Source organism: Garra rufa, chromosome 23 (genome assembly GCF_049309525.1).
Source record: "Garra rufa chromosome 23, GarRuf1.0, whole genome shotgun sequence".
Lineage (NCBI taxonomy): Eukaryota > Metazoa > Chordata > Actinopteri > Cypriniformes > Cyprinidae > Garra > Garra rufa.
The window spans coordinates 11,971,966-11,997,634 of NC_133383.1; the positions used below are offsets into that span (position 1 = coordinate 11,971,966).

General features: G+C 37.4%; 1 protein-coding gene across 1 annotated transcript; it reads left to right on the forward strand.

The window, feature by feature from the left end:
- Nucleotides 1-1,280: 1,280 nt before the first annotated feature.
- On the forward strand, nt 1,281-16,456 carry LOC141298792 (neurofibromin-like). Its single transcript, XM_073829104.1, has 17 exons — nt 1,281-1,549; nt 1,637-1,851; nt 4,179-4,240; nt 4,334-4,475; nt 4,652-4,753; nt 4,842-4,982; nt 8,256-8,382; nt 8,467-8,598; nt 8,695-8,830; nt 9,420-9,577; nt 10,413-10,535; nt 10,609-10,727; nt 10,949-11,049; nt 11,132-11,274; nt 11,483-11,529; nt 11,681-11,897; nt 13,545-16,456. Exons 1-17 carry the CDS (start codon nt 1,282-1,284, stop codon nt 13,685-13,687), a joined length of 2,376 nt encoding a protein of 791 aa, XP_073685205.1. The 5' UTR covers nt 1,281; the 3' UTR covers nt 13,688-16,456.
- Nucleotides 16,457-25,669: the final 9,213 nt, after the last annotated feature.

The window sequence follows — 25,669 nt, forward strand, 5'->3', positions numbered from 1 at the left end:
ACTGAAACACTGGCCAATATAATGTTGGAGGTTTCATGGCTATATTTTTGCAGCCTGGTGGCCAATCTTCACTGACTGCACATTCCACCAGTAAGAACAGGTGTGAACGTTGACTATGTGCACCCAATGGTTCAGACATTGTACTCTGAAGGTGGTACCATGTATCAGGATGATAATGCACCAGTACACACAGCAAGACAGGTGACAGAGTGGTCTGATGAACAAGAAAAGTGAAGTTGGACATCTCCCATGGCATGCATAGTCACCAGATCTGAATATTATTGTGCCACTTTGGGGTGTTTTGGAGGAGCGAGTCAGATAACATTTTCCTACACCAGTATCATGTAGTGACCTGACCCCTGATCTGCAAGAGGAGAATGGCTCAAAATGCCTTTGGCAACTGTGCAGGACTTGTATATGACAATTCCAAAGACGAAATGCTCTATTGGCCAAAAAAAGGAGGCCCAACACCATACTAACTGTGGTCTAAAACCAGGTGTTTCAGTTTTTTTGTCCAACCCCTGTATGTACTCTTATTAGTAATTTTAGTACTTTAACTCATTTCTGTTTAAGTTTCTCAACTTATATTTAATATTAATATAATGTTGAATATGTTATATATTTAGGATTATTTAATCTTTATTTAATTTATTGAAACAGATATTTAGTAGTTTTATTATTTTACATTTTGTACCATAACAACACTGGAATTCGCTCATTGAAATTTAAAGGGATAGTTCATGCAAAAATTAAAATTCTGTCATTAATTACTCACCCTCATGTGGTTCCAAACCCCTAAGACCTTTGTTCATTTTCTGAACACAAATGAAGATATTTTTGATGCATAGACGGCAACGCAACTACCACGTTGAAGGCCCAGAAAGGTAGTAAGGAAATTGTTAAAATAGTCTGTGACATCAATTATTTAACCTTAATTTTATAAAGCTATAGTTGATATTTTTGCTTTCTTTGCACACAAAAAGTATTCTCGTAGCTTCATAACATTACGGTTTGAACCACTGATGTCACATGGACTATTTGAACAATGTCCTTACTACCTTTCTGGGCCTTGAACTTGTCAGTTGTGTTGCTGTCCATGTAGGGTCAGAAAGCTCTTGGATTTCATCAAAAATATCCTTATTTGTGTTCCAAAGATGAACGAAGAACTTAAGGGTTTGGAACGACATTAAGGTAAACATTTTTGTGGGAACTATCTCTTTAACATGGGTTTTATTGAAAACTGAATTTTGTCTTTGCGCTGATTCACAGGTAATCATTCGGATGTGTAAAATCATCGATAAGACGTGTCTGTCACCCACACCAACGCTGGAGCAACACCTGATGTGGGATGACATCGCTATCCTGGCCAGGTACATGCTCATGCTGTCCTTTAACAATTCTCTGGATGTAGCTGCCCACCTGCCCTACCTCTTCCATGTTGTGACCCTGCTGGTAGCCACAGGGCCTCTTTCGCTGCGGGCCTCCACGCATGGCCTGGTTATCAACATCATCCACTCCCTCTGCACATGCTCCCAGCTGAGTTTCAGCGGTAAGATGACATTTTTGCCCCAGATAGATGTTTTCATGGATCAGTGACTTATTGATAACTGAAGTGTCTTATTCTTCTGCTGTGCAGAGGAGACCAAGCAGGTGTTGCGTCTAAGTCTGACAGAGTTCTCCCTGCCAAAGTTCTACCTGCTTTTCGGCATCAGCAAGGTCAAATCAGCTGCAGTCATCGCCTTTCGTTCCAGCTACAGGGATCGTTCGTTCTCTCCGGGCTCCTATGAGAGAGAGACTTTTGCTCTGTCATCCCTGGAGACGGTTACTGAGGCATTGCTGGAGATCATGGAGGTATGTTGTACTTTGTAAGCAGGCGCAGTGCGGTAGGGCAGCAAGTGAATAATCACATTTCTTCCATTTTAAAGCATTACTCTACTTCTAGAATACAAATTCCTGATAATTTACTAACCCCCATGTCATCGAAGATATTCATGTCTTTCTTTCTTCGTGAAGAAATTAAGTTTGAGTAAAACATTCCAGAATTTTTCTCCATATAGTGGACTTCAATTGTGCTCAATAGATTGAAGGTTAGAAATGCAGTTTCAATGCAGCTTCAAAGGGCTCTATAGATCCCAGCCGAGGAATAAGGGTCTTATCCAGCGAAACAATTTTCCAAAAAAAAAGAAAATCTTCCGACATTGCCTTTTTTTTTTTTGTAAATGGTGGCTCGGTTCTTTGTAAAACACTGGGTCGGTTCTTCTGCAGCGATGTAGGGTGATTTTGAAGTTGGAGGAGAAAATGAGATGGCAGTTTTTCGACATACTCTAACTTGAACCGGAGTGCACAGAATACGCATGTGCGTCGCAGAGCTAGACAAGACGAGCATATGGGGTTAAAAAGTATATACATTTTTATTTTTTTCAGAAAATTAAAATTAAAGATTGTTTCGCCAGATAAGACCCTTATTTCTCGGCTGGGAGTCCGGAGTGCATTTTAACCTTCAATCCATTGAGCACCATTGAAGTCCACTATATGGAGAAAAATCCTGGAATGTTTTTCTCAAAATACTTAATTTCCTTGCGACTGAAGAAGGAAAGACATGGATATCTTGGATGACATAGGGGTAAATTATCAGGAAATTTTTATTTTGGAAATAAAGTAAGTAAGTAATCCTAGTAGACTAGTGATGAGGGAAAGACTTTGGGGACTTCTGTTTCCTCTGTGGTGGATAGCCTTACCTGAAAAGAATGTAGGGCCCTATAATTTCTTCTAAGTGGAAAACGCAGACGGAAACATGGAATCCAGTCAGAAAAATTGAATTTACTGTATAACGCAGAATCTCGCGGAATTTGCTAAATTTTGGATGAACAAATCAAAAGTAGGTCAGTATACTTAAATTAAAACAAGATATGGACTCATGTCTCTGAATATTAAGTCGCAAAAATACTATTTAATTACTGTTAATACATGCATTCTGAAGCGCATGTGATGCTTGCGGTGTTTTTATCCTCTGCCGCCTCAATATATGAGTACCTGAGCACATAAACATAATCACTAGAACAACATGATATCATATACAAACAGAAACTTAAAGGTCTTCACAGCAACCAAAATAAAAGTTTGGTTTAACTTGAAGAAACTGTGACAGAAATATATTGTTTAATGTGATGATAGTACTACCACTATAATAAAATTATTATTAAAATATAATTTTTTTAAGGAATATTTACCAGAAAACCCAAAAATAAATAAATTACCAGAAAAACATATACACACAATACTGTCTGAAAATAAATACATAAATAAAATGAATGTTAAAAAAATATATTATATATATATATTTGGAATGGTATAGACTTTGGATTTTCCCATAGACTGTGACAGTTTGCAAAGGGTATGAATAATTTTGGACATGCCACTTTTTGTTTAAATGTAAATAAAAGATGAGTAATATTTTTTTCCACAATGATGTACTTCGTCTTATCTTCTGGGAGACGAAATCTTGCTGGTTGAATAAAAGTAACTTTGAGTCAGAATTTGCAAGGGGTATGAATAATTTCAGGCTTGACTGTATGTGTGTGTGTATGTATGTATGTATGTGTGTATGTGTGTATGTATGTATGTATGTATATGTGTGTGTGTATATAAGAACACTTAGGCCTTAAAAATGCTGTTAAGTTGTGTTAGTTTTTAATTAATTAAAAATGCTTTTTGGTTGATATTTTTTTATTTAACCATTAAAACAGTCTAGAAAAATTAAAACAGAAAAAATAGAATTTGGAAAAAAATAAAACAGAATTTGGGAAAAAATAAAATAGATTTTATAGAATGTCATTTCATAAGAATGTCGTTCCTCAATCTGTATAGCTAATTAATATAAAATTTTTGTTGCGTTGGACAGCATTTTATATTTAGTTTGGACACATGTTGCCTTGTTGAGTTGGTTTTGCAGTGTTCTTTCAAGAAATTGTTAGCATTTCTGTTAGTAACTTCCACAAGTAATTGCTGTATGTTCACAAGAAATGGTTGTTTTTTTTAAAATACTCAGACCTTGAAATAAAGATCAAATGTTATGCATCTGTTTGTTTCATTTCTCTATATATTCCTGTGCTTGCTGAATTACGTAGTAGTTTAAAGTGGGTTAAAGTGTTTGTCTGGGTTTCCCCATTGTGTTTCAGGCATGTATGAGGGACATTCCAGGCTGTAAATGGCTTGACCAGTGGACCGATCTGGCACAGAAGTATGTAAACTCCGCTCTGTATAAATGAAATAAATGTTAAGTTTACTAATATTTGTTCAAATCAGATTCATGATGTGCGTATTTACTGCACAGGTTTGCATTTCAATACAATCCGTCCCTGCAGCCGCGGGCTCTCGTGGTGTTTGGTTGCATCAGTAAACGGGTCACACATACTCAAATGAAACAAATCATACGGATCCTGAGCAAGGCCAGCCCTCTCCTCAGCATCGACCGGGTCAGAACACTGTCAACAATTCATAAAGCTGTGAACTGTTATTGCTCTGCTCTGGAAAGTAGTACATTTTGATGTGCTATGCTGTGCTCTGATCGTCTTAGGTGATAATGTTGACATCTAGCTTTGCAGTAATGCTTTCTGTCATTTAAGAAGAACTGTTTCTTTTTTCCTCTCAGGGTTTGGAGAGCTGCCTGAAGGGTCCTGATAACTGTAACAGCCAGGTGCTGATCGAAGCTACCGTCATTGCCCTCACTAAACTACAGCCTCTGCTCAACAAGGTATCAAATTACGGTGTTCATCTAGATATGACTCTGTGTGGGTGGGTGTGAAAATGTGTGACTTGTTTAACTGTGTGGTATCGCTCAGGACTCACCGATGCACAAAGCTCTGTTCTGGGTCGCTGTGGCCGTGCTGCAGTTAGATGAGGTGAATCTGTACTCTGCCGGAACTGCTCTGCTGGAACAGAACCTACACACACTCGATAGTCTGCGAGTCTTCAACGACAAGGTTCTAAAATAACACTCTCAAATGTCAAATTGCAGCACATACACAAACATGTATTCCTACGCACATTCGGTTACAAAATAAATGAATCATGAGTGACAAATAGGCTTCCAGATAAGGTCATTCTACAGTGGCTTTGATAACCAGTTGTTAAAGGGATAGTTCACCCAAAAATGACAATTCTGTCATTAATGACTCATCCTCATTCGTTCCGAACCTGTACAACCGATGTTCATCTTCGAAACACAAATTAAGGTATTTTTGATGAATTCTGTCCCTGCATAGAGAGCAATGGAACTACCGCGTTCAGAAGACAAACAAAGGTCTTACGAGTTTGGAACAACATAAGGGTGAATAATTAATGACAGAATTAAAATATTTTTGGGTGAACTAGAACAGTGTTTTTCAACCTTTTTTGAGCCAAGGTACATTTTTAATTGAAGAAAATCACAAGGCACACCAACAATCGAAACTGTAAAAAAAATGTAACTCTGTAGCCTATATTAACAATATACAGCCATTCTTATCGAAGTGTCTTGAACAGGAATCAAATAAACACAAAGAAAAAAGTATTTTATGATCTTTCATATTCAGGGCTCGAAATGAACTTTTTTACTTGGTAGCACTCAAAAAGTAAGGAGCACCAAAAAAAATTTAGGAGCACCCACTGAATATTAAGGAGCACCACAACTGCCAAGTGAGCAGATCAGACAGCACTCATCCTGGCATTTCTTTTTAGTAATGCAATAAACTTAATTCTTCATGGCTGATTCTGATTGCTGATGCTTTACAAGCAAATGGGCTGACTCTAGATTCTAAAAGGCTTTTTTAAAAATATTTATTTTAAGGGACAAGAATATATTAAAATATGAGTACATGAACAAGATGTTTATTTTCTCTATTATAGGTAGAGCCATTTAAATTAAAGCCAACCACTGCATTTTTAAACAATCTATGGTAGAAATAACAAAAAATAAACTACACAATTAGCCTTTTTCACACTTCCGTGTTTCTGGCTTCCGGATTGGCGCTCGCAGGGTAAAAGTTTTTCCGGTGACAGCAGCGGCCGTACTTAACATGCGTAAATTCGGGAATCTAAGTCTATTTTTAAAAAATAGATACTATGATATATACCGAGGTTTTACTCTAAAAATAGCAAACATTTTTTCAAAAACTTTGTGTCAGCTTCTGGTCATCACAAAGACTATGTTTATTTAATTATGAATGATAGCACTTATGATACAGTACAGTTTTGAGTTTTGCCGTTCTGTCTATTTGGTGCTGGCTGTGCATTATGACTCTTCACGTCAGTTTTTTTCGCGATTATTAATGTTGTTATTATTATTAAAATAATATTGTATTTTCTACTTGCTCTCCTTTGCATTATTCATTTTACGGTGTAAATGTACGTTGCATAATGTGCCCAGGGATATACATAATATAATAATATAATACTAAACAAGACAATACTCCGATTAATGGCTTTATTCCACTTGGATCTGAATTACGTTGCTGTATTGAGTTTAGGCATCATCCAGACACAGAATCGTTTAATTTAATCTTGGGAAAATGTGCATTTGGATATAAAGGCTGTCAAATGCTGTCATAATTTACCATGATGTAGTGATTTGAGGGAAATGACTGAGTAAATTGAGAAAATAGCTTAAATATACCAGAGATTGAGAACTGAAACTATAGCTGGCGCTATGTTGCGCATATTATATTGATGAGTCAGCGGTCCGAGTGCCCATATAAATCACAAACAAGTAAAAATGTTGTTTCTTTGTTGATTATATAACAACAACTTGGAAAACAGACAAAACAGAAAAGGTTAAAGGCATTATTTGAGACAAGAGCATATTAATATAATAGGCACAGACCTGTAGCGGAACTGACTTTACCCTGCGCTGACGTAATTTCCGATTTTTGTGAAAAAGGCTTATTCTTTCTTAATCCTATTAAGTGCAAACAATAAATGCAGCCATAATCAAAGTAGGCTACTCTCTCAATTTCAAAGTGCAAATAGAGACCAAATTTTTCAAGCATGATACAGAGCTATTGACAAATACACAACCTATGAACCTATTATAACCCACATATACTAATAACAGCCTAGATATGTTATGTAGCCTAATTTGCGTACATTGGGGAGTTGCTCTCCAAACCCGATGTATCAAAATTGCCTTTGAATGCGCGTGCGTGTTTTGCTTTCGGTTTCGTTTTGACGATCGCACGAAACTCTCGGCGGTGCTGAGCATGCATTAACGCATTAATTTAACAAAAGTATTTGAAAGTGGGGGACCACAAACGGGATTTCGAAAAGTCTGATGTGAATGTATGCCTTGTACATTATATACTGAGGCGGAGGTGCCAGAATTGCATCTGACAGAATGTGCACGATACTATATTTCTTCATAAGCATATTGTGAATAGATTTTAATGGTCCACAATCAAAAATCACAATCAAGTCACATCACACACCCTTAATTGCAATGCAGTTTGTGCAAATCCGAAACGGAGGTTGAGAGAGAGAGAGAGAGAGAGAGAGAGAGAGAGAAAAAAAACATTTGGAGCAAAAAAAACGTTCGGTTTCAGCGGAGCGGAGCGCAGTGTCAGTGACGGAGTGATTTACGGCTAATATTCTCAAATATGAATTTAAGATAAGAATTTAAAGATTACGTTTAATTGGTTATGTAATATTGGAGAGAGAACGGCGAGGCTGTCACTGCATCAGCTCACAGCAGTCTGTGCAATAGTTAGGCTAGCGAAAGTTTTGTAAAGAAATGAAAACAAGTCGCACCACAACAATGTCTCGCACTCGCACAAATGCTCCCAAATATATTTAGAGGTCGCGCAGATTAAATTTTGGGAGCATATGCGACCAAAATGGTCGCAATTTCGAGCCCTGATATTCCTTCTTCTGTCAAATAAAAAGTGCAATTAACAATATATAGTCATTCTTATCAAAGTGTCTTGAATAGGAATCAAACAAACACAATGAAAACAGTCTTTTTTGATCTTTCATATTTCTACCTACTCAGTGTGAAACCTGGGCCTGTTTTAGGTGAAATTGAATAATTTACCCCGGCACACTAGTGTACCGCGGCACAGTGGTTGAAAAACACTGAACTAGAAACATCAGTGAAGTTAGCATTTTGTGGTTTACATTGTAGCATGCTATTCTCACATTAATGACACAATTACACTGACTGTTTGAACTTGAAATTTTAAAGTGAACTAGTGAAGGAAAAAGGATTTGTCTTGTCTGTTCCTCAGAGTCCTGAGGAGGTGTTTATGGAGATTCGTCAGCCATTGGAATGGCACTGTAAACAGATGGACCATTTTGTTGGTCTCAACTTCAACTCCAACTTTAATTTTGCTTTGGTCGGGCACCTGTTGAAAGGTAATGAGAGGGTTTTATGCAAAGTTATTTAAACATTTTGTTTGTTTGTTAGAAAACTATCACATTTCTGTTTGGTTTTGGCAGGGTTCCGACACCCATCTCCCACCACAGTGGCACGCACCATCCGGATCCTGCACATGCTGTTGGCCTTGGTAGGGAAACACCTGAACTGTGATAAGTTTGAGGTGAACACACAGAGCGTTGCATATTTGGCAGGTAAGGAAACCACTGCCTTCTACCCTTTCTTTCTCTGTCTTTTCTGGTTAATGTCTTTACGCTGGGAGAGTGAGTAATGTTTGTGTATTTGTGTAGCTCTCCTCCCAGTGTCAGAAGAAGTGCGCAGCCGCTGCAGCCTGAAACACAGGAAGTTGTTGCTCTTCTCTGATGTTACCATAGAAAATGTTTCAATGGATGCATACTCTGTACATCATGAGGATACCAGCTGCAGGTATTTATTCTACACAAACTGTACTTAAAGGGATAGTTTACCCAAAAATGAAAATGTCATTCCAAACCCGTAAGACCTTTGTTCATCTTCGGAACACAAATTAAGATATTTTTGATAAAATCCAAGAGCTTTTTTACCCTGCATAGACAGCACTGCAACTACCACGTTCAAGGCCCAGAAAGGTAGTAAGGACATCGATAAAATCGTCCATCATCCACATCAGTGGTTCAACCTTAATTTTAAAAAGCTACTAGAATACTTTTTGTCTCAAAGAGAAAACAAAAATAACTTTTTTTCAACAGTTTCTTCACTTCCGTATCAGTCTCTGCAAAAAGTATTTTAGTAGCTATTTATGTGGTATGGTTGAACCACTGATGTCACACTATCTGGCCCTTGAACGTGGTAATGACATTGCTGTCTCTGCAGAGTCAGAAAGCTCTTGGATTTTATTAAAAAATATCTTGATTTGTGTTCTAAAGATGAACAAAGGTCTTGTGGGTTTAGAACAACATGAGGGTGATAATTAATAACAGAATTCTCATTTTTGGGTGAACAAACCCTTTAATAAAGTATGATCTTTGTCATCCAGAACACTGCGGGAAAACCAGCTGTGGGCATCCCCAAAGGTCTCTGAGCGGTACTTGGTGGCCCAGTACCCCATAGTGGGGCAGATCAGCCCACGAACACGCAAATCCATGAGCCTGGACATGGGGCAACCTTCCCAGGTCAACACCAAGAAGCTTTTAGGTAACTCCATGTTGTGTCATGAAAACAATGTCCTAGATATCCACCTTTTTCGTGAGTAACCGATGAGCGGTGCCACGATGGATTCTAACTTCCATTAGGGTACTTTCGTGTTCTGGTCCATGGAAAAAAAAAGATTGACTGAATTTAAACCTTTTCAATATAAATGGCAAGTTCTTTCATGAAACTCTAGATGGCGCAGGCTGACGGGTTGTTAACGTAACTGATGGTGTTCACAGCCTTATACGACTTGGCACAAGCTGATTGGTTTGCACCTTAACCTTTAAATGGCTGGTCGGCATTCACTTTGCAGCACGCTGTCAGAGTTCCTCTGAAACCCTCCACCTTCCCGAGCTCCACTTGTATAGATCTGTTGCGGGTTGTTTTATATGCTATTTATGCAGCAGCAGTAGTATGTCTTAAATACTCACAGCACCGTATTGCCATATGCTTTGGCAGTAGCAAGTTCCTGTTGCTTGCTTGCAGCAGCAGCGGCAATAATCTACAACTACAGCAATAACCAGCAGCAGCAGCAGCAATGTAGCAGATCTATTCCACCAAGACCAAATACATTAATATTGACATATTTATTACCATGCTAAAATCTTTAGAGAGCTGTCATGACAGAACTAAATATAAACATGTGCACAGGTTAAATGTTATATTATCGGCTCTGAAAATATGTTAATTTGATTAGAAACACCAGAAATGTAAAGCACTGTTTCAGTCAGGTAAGACTTCCGCGTTCAGAAAAAAAGTGGATAGGCTTTGTGTAAATAATGGTGGTTTCAATAATCTAGAATTTTTGGAAATTCAAATCCTGAATTTTTTTTCTTAGGCACCAGAAAAAGCTTTGACCATTTGATATCAGACAGCAAAGCACCGAAGAGGCCTGAAATGGAATCGGGTATCACAACGCCGCCCAAGATGAGAAGAGTGGCTGAAAACGAATATGAAATTGGTGAGAGTCACAAAGAAGTGAAATGATTCTCGATGTTTGCAACCATTTATAACTGCTTGTTTCCTGTTTACAGAAACCCCAAGGATCACGCATCACCACCTGCGGAAGGTGTCGGTGTCTGAATCCAATGTCCTGCTTAATGAGGAAGTTCTCACAGATCCCAAAATACAGGCGCTGCTTCTTACTGTGCTGGTAACGTCTTTCTTTCTCAGAATGAATAAGGAACATTTTTTTCACTTCCTCATTCACATGCGAGTTTGCATATAGTATATAAATATGTTACTTTTTTTTTTTTTTAATCATTTTCTGTTCCTCTGAAGTTTTACGTCTTGCTTCCTGCCCCCCATCTGCCATTTCCTGTAATTAAACACCCGTCCAAACCTCTATTCTCAGAATTTTGACTTATTTTTCAGGCCACTCAGGTGAAAAACACATCGGATGAATTTGAGCAGAGGATCCTGTATGAGTTTCTAGCTGAGGCCAGTGTTGTCTTCCCAAAGGTCTTTCCTGTTGTGTAAGTCCACCTGCTTTTCAATATATTTGATACAGAATGATGTTAAAAGGCTCTCATTGTTGTATCTTGTCTTTTCTTTCAGTCACAACCTCCTGGACTCAAAGATTAATACTTTGTTGTCGCTGTGTCAGGACCCAAATCTTTTGAACCCAGTCCATGGAATTGTGCAAAGCGTAGTTTATCATGAAGAGTCGCCACCTCAGTACCAAACGTCCTACCTGCAAAGTAAAGCAGCACACATTTCAACTACACACACATGCACACACTTCTGTGGAACTGCTGTCAAAGTCAAAATTATATTGGATCAGTGGATGTGAGAGTCTGATCAGTGAATGTCAGAGTCTGATGACAGTTCAATAAGAGGATGTGAATGTGGCTGAAAGAGTGGTCAGTGTGTGTGACTGAAGGATAACATTTTTACTTTCCTCTACAGCTTTTGGGTTTAATGGACTCTGGAGGTTTGCCGGCCCTTTCTCTAAGGTATGTGACGCTGAATTTGTTCAAAATGTAACAGAGAAAAACATAATCAGTGACTTTACTGCAGTTTCAGAATTAGAACATTTAATAAGAGGATAAAGAGGCAATGATTATATAATACCTGGAGAAACATGAGCTGCTCTCTGATCCACAGCAAACTCAGTTCCCAGACTACGCGGAGCTGATCGTTAAGTTTCTGGATGCTCTGATTGACACTTATCTGCCCGGCATCGATGAGGAAACGAGCGAGGAGGGTTTGCGGACACCCACCTCACCATACCCTCCACCTGCCCAGAGCCAGCTCAGCATCACTGCCAACCTCAACCTCTCCAATTCAATGACCTCACTGGCCACCTCTCAGCATGCACCAGGTCAGTATATAAGACAGTTTATTTTAAGGTGCCTTTCACCTTACTATCTCTGTCAGCAACTGTTTATCACAGATCACAGATTATGTCACTTCTTACATACTGTCTTGAGAAAAAAAAGTTGATCAAGTAGTGTGAAGTTCTCTGCCTGACACTTCCTGCTTCATTTTAGCCTCCATTTTCAATCTGTCTGCACTCTGCTTAGTGTGCTGCAGTTTATATTTAAACTCTTACTTTGGAGCAGATGAACCCTTACACAGTGTCATTACTAAGTGGAATGCAACAAGTTTCAAAACATGGTTTATGTCAAAGACATAATGACAAAATCATCAGTCAGAATATGTGGACCAGTGGGATTTTAATGTGGGCCGGTCTATCCAGTGCAAGTTGTTGTTTTAGATGTGAAGTGACTTCACATCACACCTGCTTATGACACAGTTACTTTGTCTGTGACACCATGAATAAACTTAAGAGATTTCTACAGATTGCAAATGCCTTTGCAGAAACAGTGTGATTTTTTTTAAATGAATTATTTGCCATTTTGCCTGCTTGTAAAGTGTTTGATTGTTTTTAGTTTACATGACAATCTGGTTAATTTGCCATTGTGCATTTGTATGCATTTGGTCAATGTTTGTCCCTTGACTAGCAAAAAGTTTGAATTGTGAATCTCATTTATTTATCATAAGTTACAATAAGTTTGTTTTCTTTTCTCTTTTTTTTCTTTTTTTATAATATTTTTATTAGTTTTACATTTGCATAATAAACACCAAACCAAACAACAACAATAAAAGAATAAAATACATAAAAATAAAATAAAATAAATAGAGTAATAGGAATAAAAGAAAAAAAAATATGAGCATTTTATGAGCAATCAGGGCATATTGGCAGTTTCAGGTGAAAGCAAAAGCACTCAAAAGGGGGCAGACAGCATACTAAGCATTACATTACTGGTCGAAGTCAACATTATATTGGTCCAAATGATCTAAAAATGGTTGCCATTTATCTAGATTACCCATAACTCCATACCGGACTCTTTCCATGTGCAATATTCCAGTAAGATAGGTCAACCAGGTCTTAAACTGAGGAACAGTTTCCGTTTTCCACAGCCTTAGAATGATACTCTTAGCAATAATCATTCCGTAAATTATTTTTTATAATTTACAATTTTTTTTAAATAAAATATTTTTTTGAACTTCACTTTTAAAAAAATCTCAAATATATTTTTAAAAACAACAATGGAATAAAATATAAGATGTCTTAAATATAATTTCATAAGTTGAAATTTAGGGGTTAGGGTTTGGGACAGCCACCTCCCAATTGAAAGTACCCAATAAATGGTAATTTTATATATAATAAGCTAACTGATATTTTAATATTATTGTGGGTTTCAGTAGATAATAGAAGATCTTAGTAAACATCTAAGATTTGAATTCCTAAATGCTTTCTAAATATGTTTTTTGGTTGTGGAACAGCAGTATTTTGGTGGTCTGTATGACTGAAAGGTCATCCACTCTTTTCAATGTAACTTTTACACGTAATATAAATTCAGGAACAGAAGCTTTAAAATATAGGCTATATATCTTGAGGCTTTTGAAAATGTTTTTTTATAGCTTTGTATAATTCTGCATGTATGTTTTTTGCTTTGAGCAGGAATCGATAAAGAGAAGGTGGATCTGTCCCCCACCACGGGTCTGGCAGCAAGCGGACGTACGCGCCACGGTTCAGCCAGCCAGGTCCAGAAACAACGCAGCACCGGCAGCTTTAAAAGACCTAGTATCAAAAAGATTGTATGAGACCTACAGCACAGCAGGGTTTAGCCCCTGCTGGACCTCTGACATACATTGCGCTGCATTTATGCGGTTTCTCTTCACTCCTGTTAAACCTGCCGTTTACGGTTATCTATAGGTTCTCTTGAAACTGTTCAGCCGTGTTTGTCAGGATCAAAATAAACTGAACGCCTCTTTTGAAACCAGTCACTGTTTAACACAGGATGGGAGGAAGTCTAATGTTTTTGGTTTTGTTTGTGCGTAACAGAATTTTAACTTGGTTTCTTTTCTTTTTTTTTTTTACTTTTGAATCACAGACATTGCCTGAAGGTGGTGTCCTGAGTATATTGTTTAAAAGCACTAATTTCTTAAATTTATAGATGAGAGTATTAACCAAGTGCCATTCTTTTGTTCAGTTGTGTTTGATTTTACTTACTTTTATGTTTACGTTTAGTTTTTATTTGCATCTTTTGTGGTCGTTTCTTTTTATGGAATGAATGATTTTGTTTCTTGGAGTGTCAATGCTAAGTTGTACCCTAAAACAAAAATGTACAATCGTTCATGCAGTACTGCTAGAATTAATCTTTAATAGCCTTCCGTTTTATATTTACAAGCAGAAAATATTTATAGGAGAAACGCTATGTTGCTGGTCCATCTAGACTACGATCCCTGTTCAAAACCCCACTTACTTTACCAAATTACTTTGTGTGAATTTCTGAATTCTGACTGGCCTGATCTACACTTGAGTTCAAAAGTTTACATACACCTTCTCGAATCTGTAAAATGTTAATAATTTGACCAAAATAAGAGGGATCATACAAAATGCATGTTGTTTTGTTATTTAGTACTGACCTGAATAAGATATTTCACATAAAAGACGTTTATATATAGTCCACAAGAGAAAATAATTGTTGAATTTATAAAAATGACCCTGTTCAAAAGTTTACATACACTTGATTATTAATACTGTGTTGTTTCCTGAATTATTCACAGCTTTTTTTTTTTAAGTGATAGTTGTTCATAAGTCTCCTGTTCTTCAGAAAAGTCCTTCAGGTCCCACAGATTCTTTAGTTTTTCAGCATTTTTGTGTATTTGAACCCTTTCCAACAATGACACTATGATTTTGAGATCTTTTCACACTGAGGACAACTGAGGGACTCATATGCAACTATTACAGAAGGTTCAAATACTCACTGATGCTCCAGAAGTAAAAACTATGCATTAAAAGCTGGGGGGCTCTTCATTTACCCTGAAGATAAGGGCAAATTTAACTTATTTTGTCTTGTGGGGAACATGTAAGTATCTTCTGTAGTGTCTTAAGGGCAGTACTAAAAAACAAACGAAAAAAAAAACAAAAACAAGATGGACACATCCTCATTCCATTCAAAAGTTTACACCCCTGGCTCTTTATGCATCGTTTTTCCATCTGAAGCATCAGTGAGCAGCGGGCAGTTTAACTGTTCAGGACAAACAAGGGACTCATGAACAACTATCACTAAACAAAGTAAAAGCACACCTGTGGATCATTCAGGTAACAACACAGTATTAAGAATGTTAAGTATGTAAACTTTTGAACTGTCAATTTTATAAATTCAATTATTTTCTCTTGTGGGCAATATGTAAACATCTTTTATGTGAAATATCTTATTCAGGTCAGTACTATAAAAAAACAAACAAACATGAATTTTGTATGATACCTCCTATTTTGCAGATTCTGCAAGGTGTATGTAAACTTTTGACTTCAACTGTATCGGAAATGTATTTGCTGTTATTTCTCAATCTGTTACAGCTTTTGTAGTGGTTATGATCTGTCAGTTTTGGATTAGAGGGGAAGCTTTTAAGACTGAATGTCATTTAGTGAATAAAAGGAAAAAATAACAATTATCTGTCAGCTAAAAAAGCATAACTGAGGGAGACAGCCAAGATCTAATTGGGCTACACTGATATGGCCTCTTGAACAAAAAACAATAAACTTGGTTTATAGGGACAACTCATGCTTTTTTTCAAAGTTTACTTGAGCCTTATTTCTCAGTTTGTTTTGAAATGTAACATTCTGGGTTCCATGAGATGGCACCATCCAGTTTTGAGTTTGTTGGACTACAATGGGGTTTCTTTACTGGTCATGTACAGTAAATGTTATGCCCTGTGTGCTGATGTTTGTATCTTTATTTTTTATTTTTTTTCTCAAAATAAATCCTTAAAATCTTTTAGCGTTGCCCCATATACAGTGGTGCCATTTTGACTCTTAGACTTGTTGAAATCTGTGTATGGGGGATTAATTTGTTTTTGTTGTTCTCTAATTGTTGCTTTCATATTGGTACGTCTTAATGTGAGAAAGGTCAAGGGTTGAACATGGGTTTAGTAATGGCAGAGATTGTTGGATGTTTCAAACACTAGAGTGAAGTTTTCTTCTCTTTCGGCACTTGAGGTTATGCAAACTTTTACATAATTGTTCTCTTTTGTTTCTTTTTTTATGCTGAGAGCTTCACCTCTGTAAATATTTTTGTGTAAAAATAGAAAAGTATATTTACTACACTGTAAATACAAGTGACTATGACATTGTATTATTTTGCTTTTTGTAAAGCAGTTAATTACTGAATATGTACAACATTAAATATGAATTATTGTCAATCAATCATGTTCACTGCATTATGTCAATTAACATGGAGGGCATATTGAGGGTTGCACTGAAGATCCAAATCTTTGTGTCCTCTGGACCCTCTTTATAATACTTTATTGTTATCATCTGATTTCATATTTACAGATGTAACACTAATAAAGTCCATTTCTGTCCAAGATGTCCATGTCTTTCTTTCTTCAGTCGAAAAGAAATTAAGGAGGAAAAAAAAGATAAAACAACGATGTCGGACAATTTTGAGGTTGAAGGAGAAAAGAGGAGGCAAAGAACTAACCATGCGTTACTTTTCCAACATGATTAAACAATGCGTGAAGATGCCCATGTGCATCACAGAGCTAGTGTCAGACGAGCATTTGTGGTTATAAAGTATATACATTTTTGTTTTTTCAAGAAAATGAACGAACGTTTCGCTAGATGAAACGCTTTTTCCTCGTCTGGGATTGTGAAGAGCCCTTTGAAGCTGCATTGAGACTGCAATTTGGACCTTCAACCCGCTGGACACCATTGAAGTCCACTCTATGGAGAAAAATTCTGGAATGTTTTCCTCAAAAAAATTAATTTCTTTGTGACTGAATAAGGGTCAATTTTTCACATACATCATGAATAACTAAATAAGTAAGCTTTCCATTGATGTATGGTTTGTTAAGATAGGACAATATTTGGCCAAGATACAACTATTTGAAAAACGTGGAAACTGAGGGTGCAAAAAAAAATCTAAATATGGAGAATCGCCTTTAAAGTTGTCCAAATAAAGTTATTAGCAATGCATATTACTAATCAAAATTTATGTTTTAATATATTTACGGTAAGAAAATATCTTCATAGAACATGATCTTTACTTAATATCCTAATGATTTTTGGTATATTTTTGGCTATTGCTACAAATATACTCGTTCTACTTAAAACTGGTTTTGTGGTCAAGGGTCACATATGTTATTAAAATGCTATTTTAACTCAAAAATATAAAAGTTTTTCCTGGTTTTTAATAATGCAGCCGCGACTCCGTTTCCGCCAATCAGTTTGAGCGGGAGAGACCGCTTACCAACAGGCCACACCCTTAATCACTTTAGACCAATAAAAGCTGTTTATACATATTCAATGTAGTTTCCTCTGTGTCTGTGATATTGTATTGAGTTTTTTTTTTTTTTTTTTGTAATTATGTAATTTGCATTCAAACACATCGTTTATTGTCAGGTTTTTAATTGTATTTGTTTTATTAGTCATTTTACATACATCACCACTCCTGAGCTATAGATTGTTGTCACGAACGCGCGTGCGCTTCCGTGACGTCACGCGTACACCAGCGCTGCTGAACCTCAAGGTGAGCAGAAAGATATCAATCAGGAGTTTATTAGCGTTATAGCGTATTATATGTGAAAAGATCTCGTAAGTTCTCTGATTTGTTTGTTCGGTAGCGCATGTCATTAGTATGCCTCATTTGGCTGTTTTCACACTAACACCAAAATTTACTTAAACTAGGTTTTGACCCCTTAAAGTAAACTCATTAACGTTACTCAAATGGGATAGTGTAGTGAAGCATTTGTCCAATTGTGACCCTGGACCACAAAACCAGCCATAAGTGTAAATTTGTCGAAATTGAGATTCGTACGTCATCTGAAATCTGAGTAAATAAGCTTTACATTGGTATATTGTTCGTTAAAATAGGACAATGTTTGTCTGAGATACAACTATTTGAAAACCTGGAATCTGAGGGTGCAAAAATAATCTAAATATTGATTTATTTATGGTAGAAAATTTACAAAATATCTTCATGGAACATGATCTTTACTTAATATGCTAATGATTTTTGGCATAAAAGAAAAATCGATAATTTTGACCCATATTTTTGGCTATTGCTACAAATATAGCCTTGCTACTAAAGACTGGTTTTGTAGTCCAGGGTCACAATTATTAAAATCACAGAATGATTGAGACTCTGTAGCTGCGTTTACTTGAACAGTTTTCTTAATTCATATTTCCTCAGAATTTCATGGCTGCATGCTATTATTCCAACTCATTTAACTGCAATTGAATAAAAATGCAGTTGATTTGGCAATGAACTTTTGAAGAGTCAGTTTGATAGTGTGATTCATCTGTATCCCTCTATACACAAAATGAATTATTCACACACTTTTATTTTTGCAAAAGCTGCTTCTCTTTAATGCCACTGATACAGTAAAGGTTTGTTTGGGAATTAGTTCTAGTTTTATTCTCAATGTTTTTAGTATAGCCACTTAGTGCTTCACATACACATTATACAGTACATGATAAATTTAAGCTTGACATCAACCTCTTATTGAGCTGAATCATTAACGCTGTGAAAAATATTGATACTGATACTCATGGGCAGCTAGAAATCAAGATGTGTGGTGAATGTCATGGTGACAGCAGTATTTAAGAGCGCCACGTGTGTCGATTATGTGTTGCTGGGATATTTGAGCTGTTAATGAGATTGCTCTGGTTCAGTCTTCTATTGCAGAAGTGTTGGTGTCAAGACTCACTCCCCCTCTGAGCTCAGACGTCTCTCCTTACAGTCTAGTGCCACTCAAGACTAGGGATGGTCTTGGTAGATGTAGCTGACCTCCTGATCTCTTTCTCTCTCTCAGTGGGATCGGTGGAAAGAGGATGCTGCTGTCGTTTAGGCCGCTGATCTCCGTCTCCGTGTTGACTCTGCTGGGCTGGTGCTGGTACAGCTTCAGGAGAAGGAGGAGGACGACAGCCCCTCTGTGGACTAAAGAGAACGTGTGTTGTTCGGACAGAAGCAGTCCTCTTCACTCTTCCCCTGCTGACTCCAGTATTTTGAGGGAAAGGTCAGTAATGTAGAGTGTACATGAGTTGTGTCTTGTTTGAAGGTTGCATTCTTGGACAGTTTTAAATGATAATATCTTCTTATATTAATTCTTCTCTACAAATATGTTATCTGAGTTGGAAATTTGACCTACAGGAGATTGCAAGTCCACAAATATGTTATAGGCCTACAAAAAAAAAATATTCATAATTATAGAGAGATATTTTTGTTGAGGGAAGGGAGCTCCATTACAAGGGGTTCATATCTGGGGGTCCTTGACAGCAAAATTTTGACAAATGGAAATCTTGGTTTAGGTTTGAAACCTATCTTGACCAGTCCAAGTAAATCACATTAAGAAAAACGGACAAATTTGTTTTTTCCAGAGTGAAGACAGGCACTGTACTGTTTCTGTTTTTCTTCACTTACAGTGACCTGAACATGGACCACGGCAACTCAGGATCCTCTGAAATCAAAAACCTTACCAGCTCCTCTTCCAAAATAAGCCTCACCCAGGGAATTCGACCTGAGCCAGAAGGAGAAGTATCTGTTCGTTTTCCTGCGACTCTCCAAACTAAGCAAGAAAAGGACAACTTTGCTGGTGAAGGTCATCCAGACAGTGGGGAAGTTAGTGAAGATGACTCTGGACTTTCCATCGACTCTCACATTTTAACAGGGAAACAGTCAGGTCCTGTCCGCTTGGACAGTCATGATGGCAGCAGCCTGTCTGATCTCCCACCTGATGGAAGCCAGGAGAACATGGAAAAGATCAGTTCAGCAGCAGAAAACTGGAAAAACCAGGAACCCAGTGAATCACATGAGCTTGCTAAGGTTTCAAGATCTCCAAAGGGTCAGTATGCTACTCAAGAATCAATTAGCAGTGACAACGACAACAGAGTATCCCACCACGCCGGCTCATTCAGGGAAAAACTGCTCAGCCATTTAGGAGCTTCTGTTGGAGATGATTCTGGATGTGGTTCCTGCTTCTCAGAGGATGCATCTGGTGCAGAAGGGCTGACCAGAGAGTTGTCCGAGGAGGGCCAAGGGTTTCTAATGACCCCCACAGAAGCAGACACAGTCAGCATTGAGAGCAAAATGACTCCCAGCATGCTCGGGGTGGCAGAGGGAGAGGAGGAGGCCTTGAGAGGTGCGTTAAACATTTACTTTCCAAACTCATGCAGTATATTTTTTTCGTAGGCCTACATATAATTTTATGATTTTTTTTGTTTGTTGGTTTACTTAATGCTTAAGTCACAAAGCAGTAGAAATGTCTCGGTGTGTCATTCACATGGATCTCGTCTCCAGGTTCAGGTGTTAAAAGCTGCATTGGTGTTGACACACAGATGAGCAGCTTGGCTCCACCTCCAGCCCCACCCATCATTCTCTGGGACTTAGAAGTGCCAGCGGTGAGCTCCACCCACAGACTCCCCCACATACTGATATTGTTTGAACATTAGCCCATTAAAAGACTTGTGTGTGAACGTGTTCAGAGATGCAGCACAGCAGCAAAGATACATGATCTTGAAGTGTTCGACTCACTACAGAAGAGCTCAAGTTACGGTGCATATAGAGGCCTGTATACGTTGTGTGTGTGTGTGTGTGTGTGTGTGTTGAGGTTTGTTTTGCTGATATGTGACCCTGGTCCACAAAACCAGTCATAAGGGTAAATTATATCATCTGAAAACTGAATGAATAAACTTTCCTTTGATGTATGGTATGTTAGGATAGGGCGAGATACAACTATTTAAAAATCTGAACAATCAAAAAATTGAGAAAATTTACTTTAAAGTTGTCCAAATGAAGTTCTTAGCAATGCATATTACTAATCAAAAATTAAGTTTTGATATATTTATAGTAAGGAATTTACAAAATATCTTCATGAAACATGATCTTTACCTAATATCCTAATGATTTTTGGCATGGAAGAAAAATAGATATGTATTTTTGGCTATTGCTACAAATATACCCATGCTACTTAAGACTGGTTTTGTGGTCCAGGGTCACAAATAAGAAGAGTGACATGACTTTCATAAGAGAGACTCGTTGTCATTTGAAGCTTTAAAACAAGATCTGTCTTTGCAGCATCTGGTTGGTCGATTGATCGGCAAGCAGGGGAAGTTCATGAACTTCCTGAAGCAGAGCTCTGGAGCAAAGATATATGTCTCCACCCTGCCGTTCACTCAGGAGGTTCAAATCTGCCACATCCAGGGTGAGTTTGATGATAATGATAATGATGACGATGTACCCTATGCAGGAGACCAGTGAATTCTGAATTCATGTCTGTGTTTGTTCATCCAGGCTCACAACAGCAGGTGGATGATGCTCTCTCACTCATCAGGAAGAAGTTTAAAGATCTAGATCTGACTAATTGTGTTCCTCTGCCCTGCCTTCCCATGACATCCTGGGTAAAGATTAAAATTAAGTCGTGTCGTCTTCTTCTTTGGAACACAAAAACATCATGACAGTATCAAGTATAAAGTTCAGATGACCTATGACTTAAATAAGTTTTCTCAAATCATACAATTGCTTTGTGTGAGGAATAGGTCAGAATTTAAGTGGATTTAAAGGGATATTTCACCCAAAAATGAAAATTCTGTTATTAATTACTTACCCTTATGTTGTTCCAAACCTGTAAGACCTTTGTTCATCTTCTGAAAACAAATCAAGATATTTTTGATGAAATCCAAGAGCTTTCTGACACTTCATAGACATGCAACTGACATGTTCAAGGCCCAGAAAGGTGCACTCGTGCGTCATGGTACTCTCGTGAATGCGCATTGAAGACTGACACGGAAGAGAAAAAATGCTGAATAAAGATGTTTTTGTTTTCTTTGTGCACAAAAAGTATTCTCGTAGCTTCATAAAATTAAGGTTGAGCCACTGATGTCACATGGACTATTTTAACAATGTCCTTAATACCTTTCTGGGCCCTGAATGTGTTAGTTGCATTGCTGTCTATGTAGGAAAAAGCCCTTGGATTTCATCAAAAATATCTTAATTTGTATTCTGAAGATGAAGGTTTTACAGGTTTGAAACGACATGAGGGTGAGTAATTAATGACAGAAAGTTCATTTTTGGGCAAGCTATCCCTTTAAATTGGTGCCTTAAGACACATCATGCCAAGTTTTGATGCCAATGACAGTAAATATCCTGACTTGATGTGTCTTGAGGTGCCAATTTAATGAATGACTGAATGTGAGAGTAGCCATTGCGTTTTTAAAAGCTGGGTGTTTGTTGTTACCTCTATAGCTGCTGCTGCCACGGGATGTGTTTGTGGAAGTGATCGTTTCACGGGTGGAGGCGGGTCATCATCTGTTCGTTCAGCAGCACAAGCATCCATCTTATCAGGCCCTTCCCACCCTCATACAGCACATGCAGCTCTGCTACTCTCAGCCGGGATGTCCCAGCCTGCCCACACCTGTTGAAAGTATATATAACCCTTACTTGCACACACAGATCTCAATGTGGAGAGTAAATGTTTTATATTCACATTTACATCTGTCTCTACCATAGTGTATATTATGGTTTTGTCCTCCATAATTCTTAATTTGCCCTTTCTTTCTATTTTAGATTTAGCACAGTTTTTGGCATGCCATAAAAAAGTATTTTTAATTTCTTTATTTTTGCTATTTCCCATATTTTAGGATACTACTAAAGTTACAACACTATAAAATAACACAATTTGAAGTATGCACTGTAGTTAGCAACTTCACAAGGTTCAAATATCATTCTAAAATGCTGATTTGGTGCTTATTATCAATGTTAAAAATAAATGTGCTTCTTTTTGTGGAACACATCTTTTTCAGGATACTTTGATTAATAGCAGAGTTCAAAAGAACAGCATTTATTTGAAACTAAAATATTTAATAACATTTATAAATGTGTTCACTGTCAGTGTGGCAATGTGGTAATGTGGTCATCTTTCAAAATAATTTGGATTTCTTGTTGTCATCTAGTTTGAGGAAGTCTGTATATTTTATATCCGTCTCTGTCAGTGGGGGTGGTCTGTGCTGCTCCGGTAACAGGAAGCGGCTGGCAGAGAGCCCAGGTCATTCAGTATGACAGAAAGTCTGGCATGGCTCATATCAGATATGTAGATAATGGAGGTTATGACACCGTCAACAGTGCCACCCTCAGGCAGATCAGGTCAGGTGGCCCACGTTTGGTTTGATTATTTCTCTGAACTGTTTTGGAATGAGTTCAATCTGATATTTGAAGATTGTTTTTTACAGGTCAGACTTTGTAACGTTGCCATTCCAGGCAGCAGAGGTTCTGTTGGACAATATCACTCCTTTGCCAGGTAACAACATTGACTTGTTTTTTGTATGTTTTTTTGTGTGCTTCTGCTCATGGATGTACAGTGCCTTGCAAATATTTTTTTATTTTTTTACCTTGCTGTTATGTTAAACTGCTTTAAATTACTCCCCCCCCCATATTAATCTACACTCCATACATACACCATAATGACAAAGCAAAAAAAAAGTTTTTAAAATCTTTGCAAATGTATTCAAAATAAAAAACTTGATGATTCCATTGCATAAGTATTCATACGCTTATCTGGAAAATTTAGTTCAGGAGCACTTATATTGCTTATAGATGTTACTACACTTAGAGTGAAGTTACCTGTGGCAAGTTCAATTTAATAGGTATGATTTGAAAAGGAACACACATCTTAATAAAAGGTCTAACAACTGAAAATGCATATCAGAGCAAAAAAAAAAGCCCTGAGGTAAAAATAAACTGCCTGTAGAGCTCAGAGACAGGATTGTATCAAGCCACACATTTGGGGAAGAGTTCAGAAAAAATCTGGTTTACAGAAGCATGTAGTCTCCCTTAGCCTTAATGGAAGAAGTTTAAATCAACCAAGACTCTTCCTAGAGCTGGCTTCCTGGCCAAACTGAGCAATTGATGGTAAAGACTTTGGCTAGAGTGGTGGCCAAGAACCTGATGGTCACTCTCGTTGAGCTTCATTTATATGCAGATAGGATAAACTTACAGAAGGACAAACATCTGCAACATTCCAGCTATCTGGGCTTTATGGTGGTGTGGCAAGATTCAGTTTTCTACTTAGTGAAGACACATGAAACACACTTGGAATTTGCAAAAAAAAGCACCTAAAGGACCCCTCAGTGAAAAACAAGATTCTGTGATCTGATGAACCTCAATTTCAAGCATCATGTTTGAAGGAAACCAGGCGCTTCCTATCACCAACAGAGTACCATCCCAACAGTAAAGTGTGGTGGTAGCGGGGGTGTTTTTCAGTGACAGGGACTGAGGGACACGTCAGAGTAGAAGAAAATCTCAATGCACCAAAATATTGAGATAGCCGTAATGAAAACCCAGTCTAGAGCATTCAGAACCTCAGACTGGGCAGAAGGTTCACCTTCTAACAGGACAATGAGCCTAAGTGAACAGCAGGAGACAACTCTGTGAATGTCCTTGAGTGGTCCAGCCAGACCTGGGCTTAAACCCAATAAAACATTTCTGAAGAAACCTGAAAATGTCTGCCAGCCCCCATCCAAGCTGACAGAGCCTGAGAGGTGAAGAGGTGAGGCGAAGAATGGCAGATAATTGCTGAATGTTGCTGTGCAAATCTTGTCGCATCATACCCAAAAGATTTGAGGCTGTACAGGTGCTTCAACTAAATACTAGTAAAGGGTATGAATACTTATGCAATCTACTTATTTCAGTTTTTTAACTTAAAAAAAATGTATGAAGTTGTGACATTTCTGTTTTGCTTTGTCATTATGGTGTATGGAGTGTAGATTGGTGTAGGAAAAAAGTTCAAACATAATTTTTAACAGTTAAACAAGGCAGCAACATAAAATGTGAAAAAAATTAAGAGGTATGAATACTTAGTAAGGCACTGTACTATATACATTATTAATCTTATATGCAGTATTAATCTTATTATAATCTATACATTTTGTAAATAAATAAGACAAATAAATACTGAATTATGCTATAAAAAATGTATATATATATATATTAACAAAATTTTTTGTTTGCTTTCATAGGAGAGGAGGAGTTTTCCCTGGAGGCCAAAGCAGCGCTGGAGGAATTAACTACAAATATGGCCTTAATCATCAAGGTTATAACAAGCAAACACTTTTGTCTTTTGATTTTTTTCTTGTGTATTTAGTACATTGCTTATTTCCTTGGTATTGAATGGAGATTCTTAAACTTTTTTGTCAGCACTTTGACCTAAAATATTTACATGAAATACCCCCTGAGAATTTAAATAACATTTCAGTAGTTTACCAATACATTTGAAAGTTTACAGTCGGTTTATAGCCACATACTTGTGTATTGTTTTATTTGATTTTCTAAATGTCATTTTAATTTTACAATTTGTGATTTTAATCATTATCAGCTTGTCATCAACCCGCAGATGTTTCATTAGCTGTGCTAATGATGATCAAAAACAGCTCTGAGGAATATTTTAGGAAAAAGTTCTGTAATAATTCAGACATAACTGATGTTGTTTACGATCAGGTGACGGGCAGTCAAGACGACCTTCCTTTGGTACACGTGTGGAAACAGGCAGGAGACGAGGTGTGTAGTCTGATTTTTATTTACCAAATAT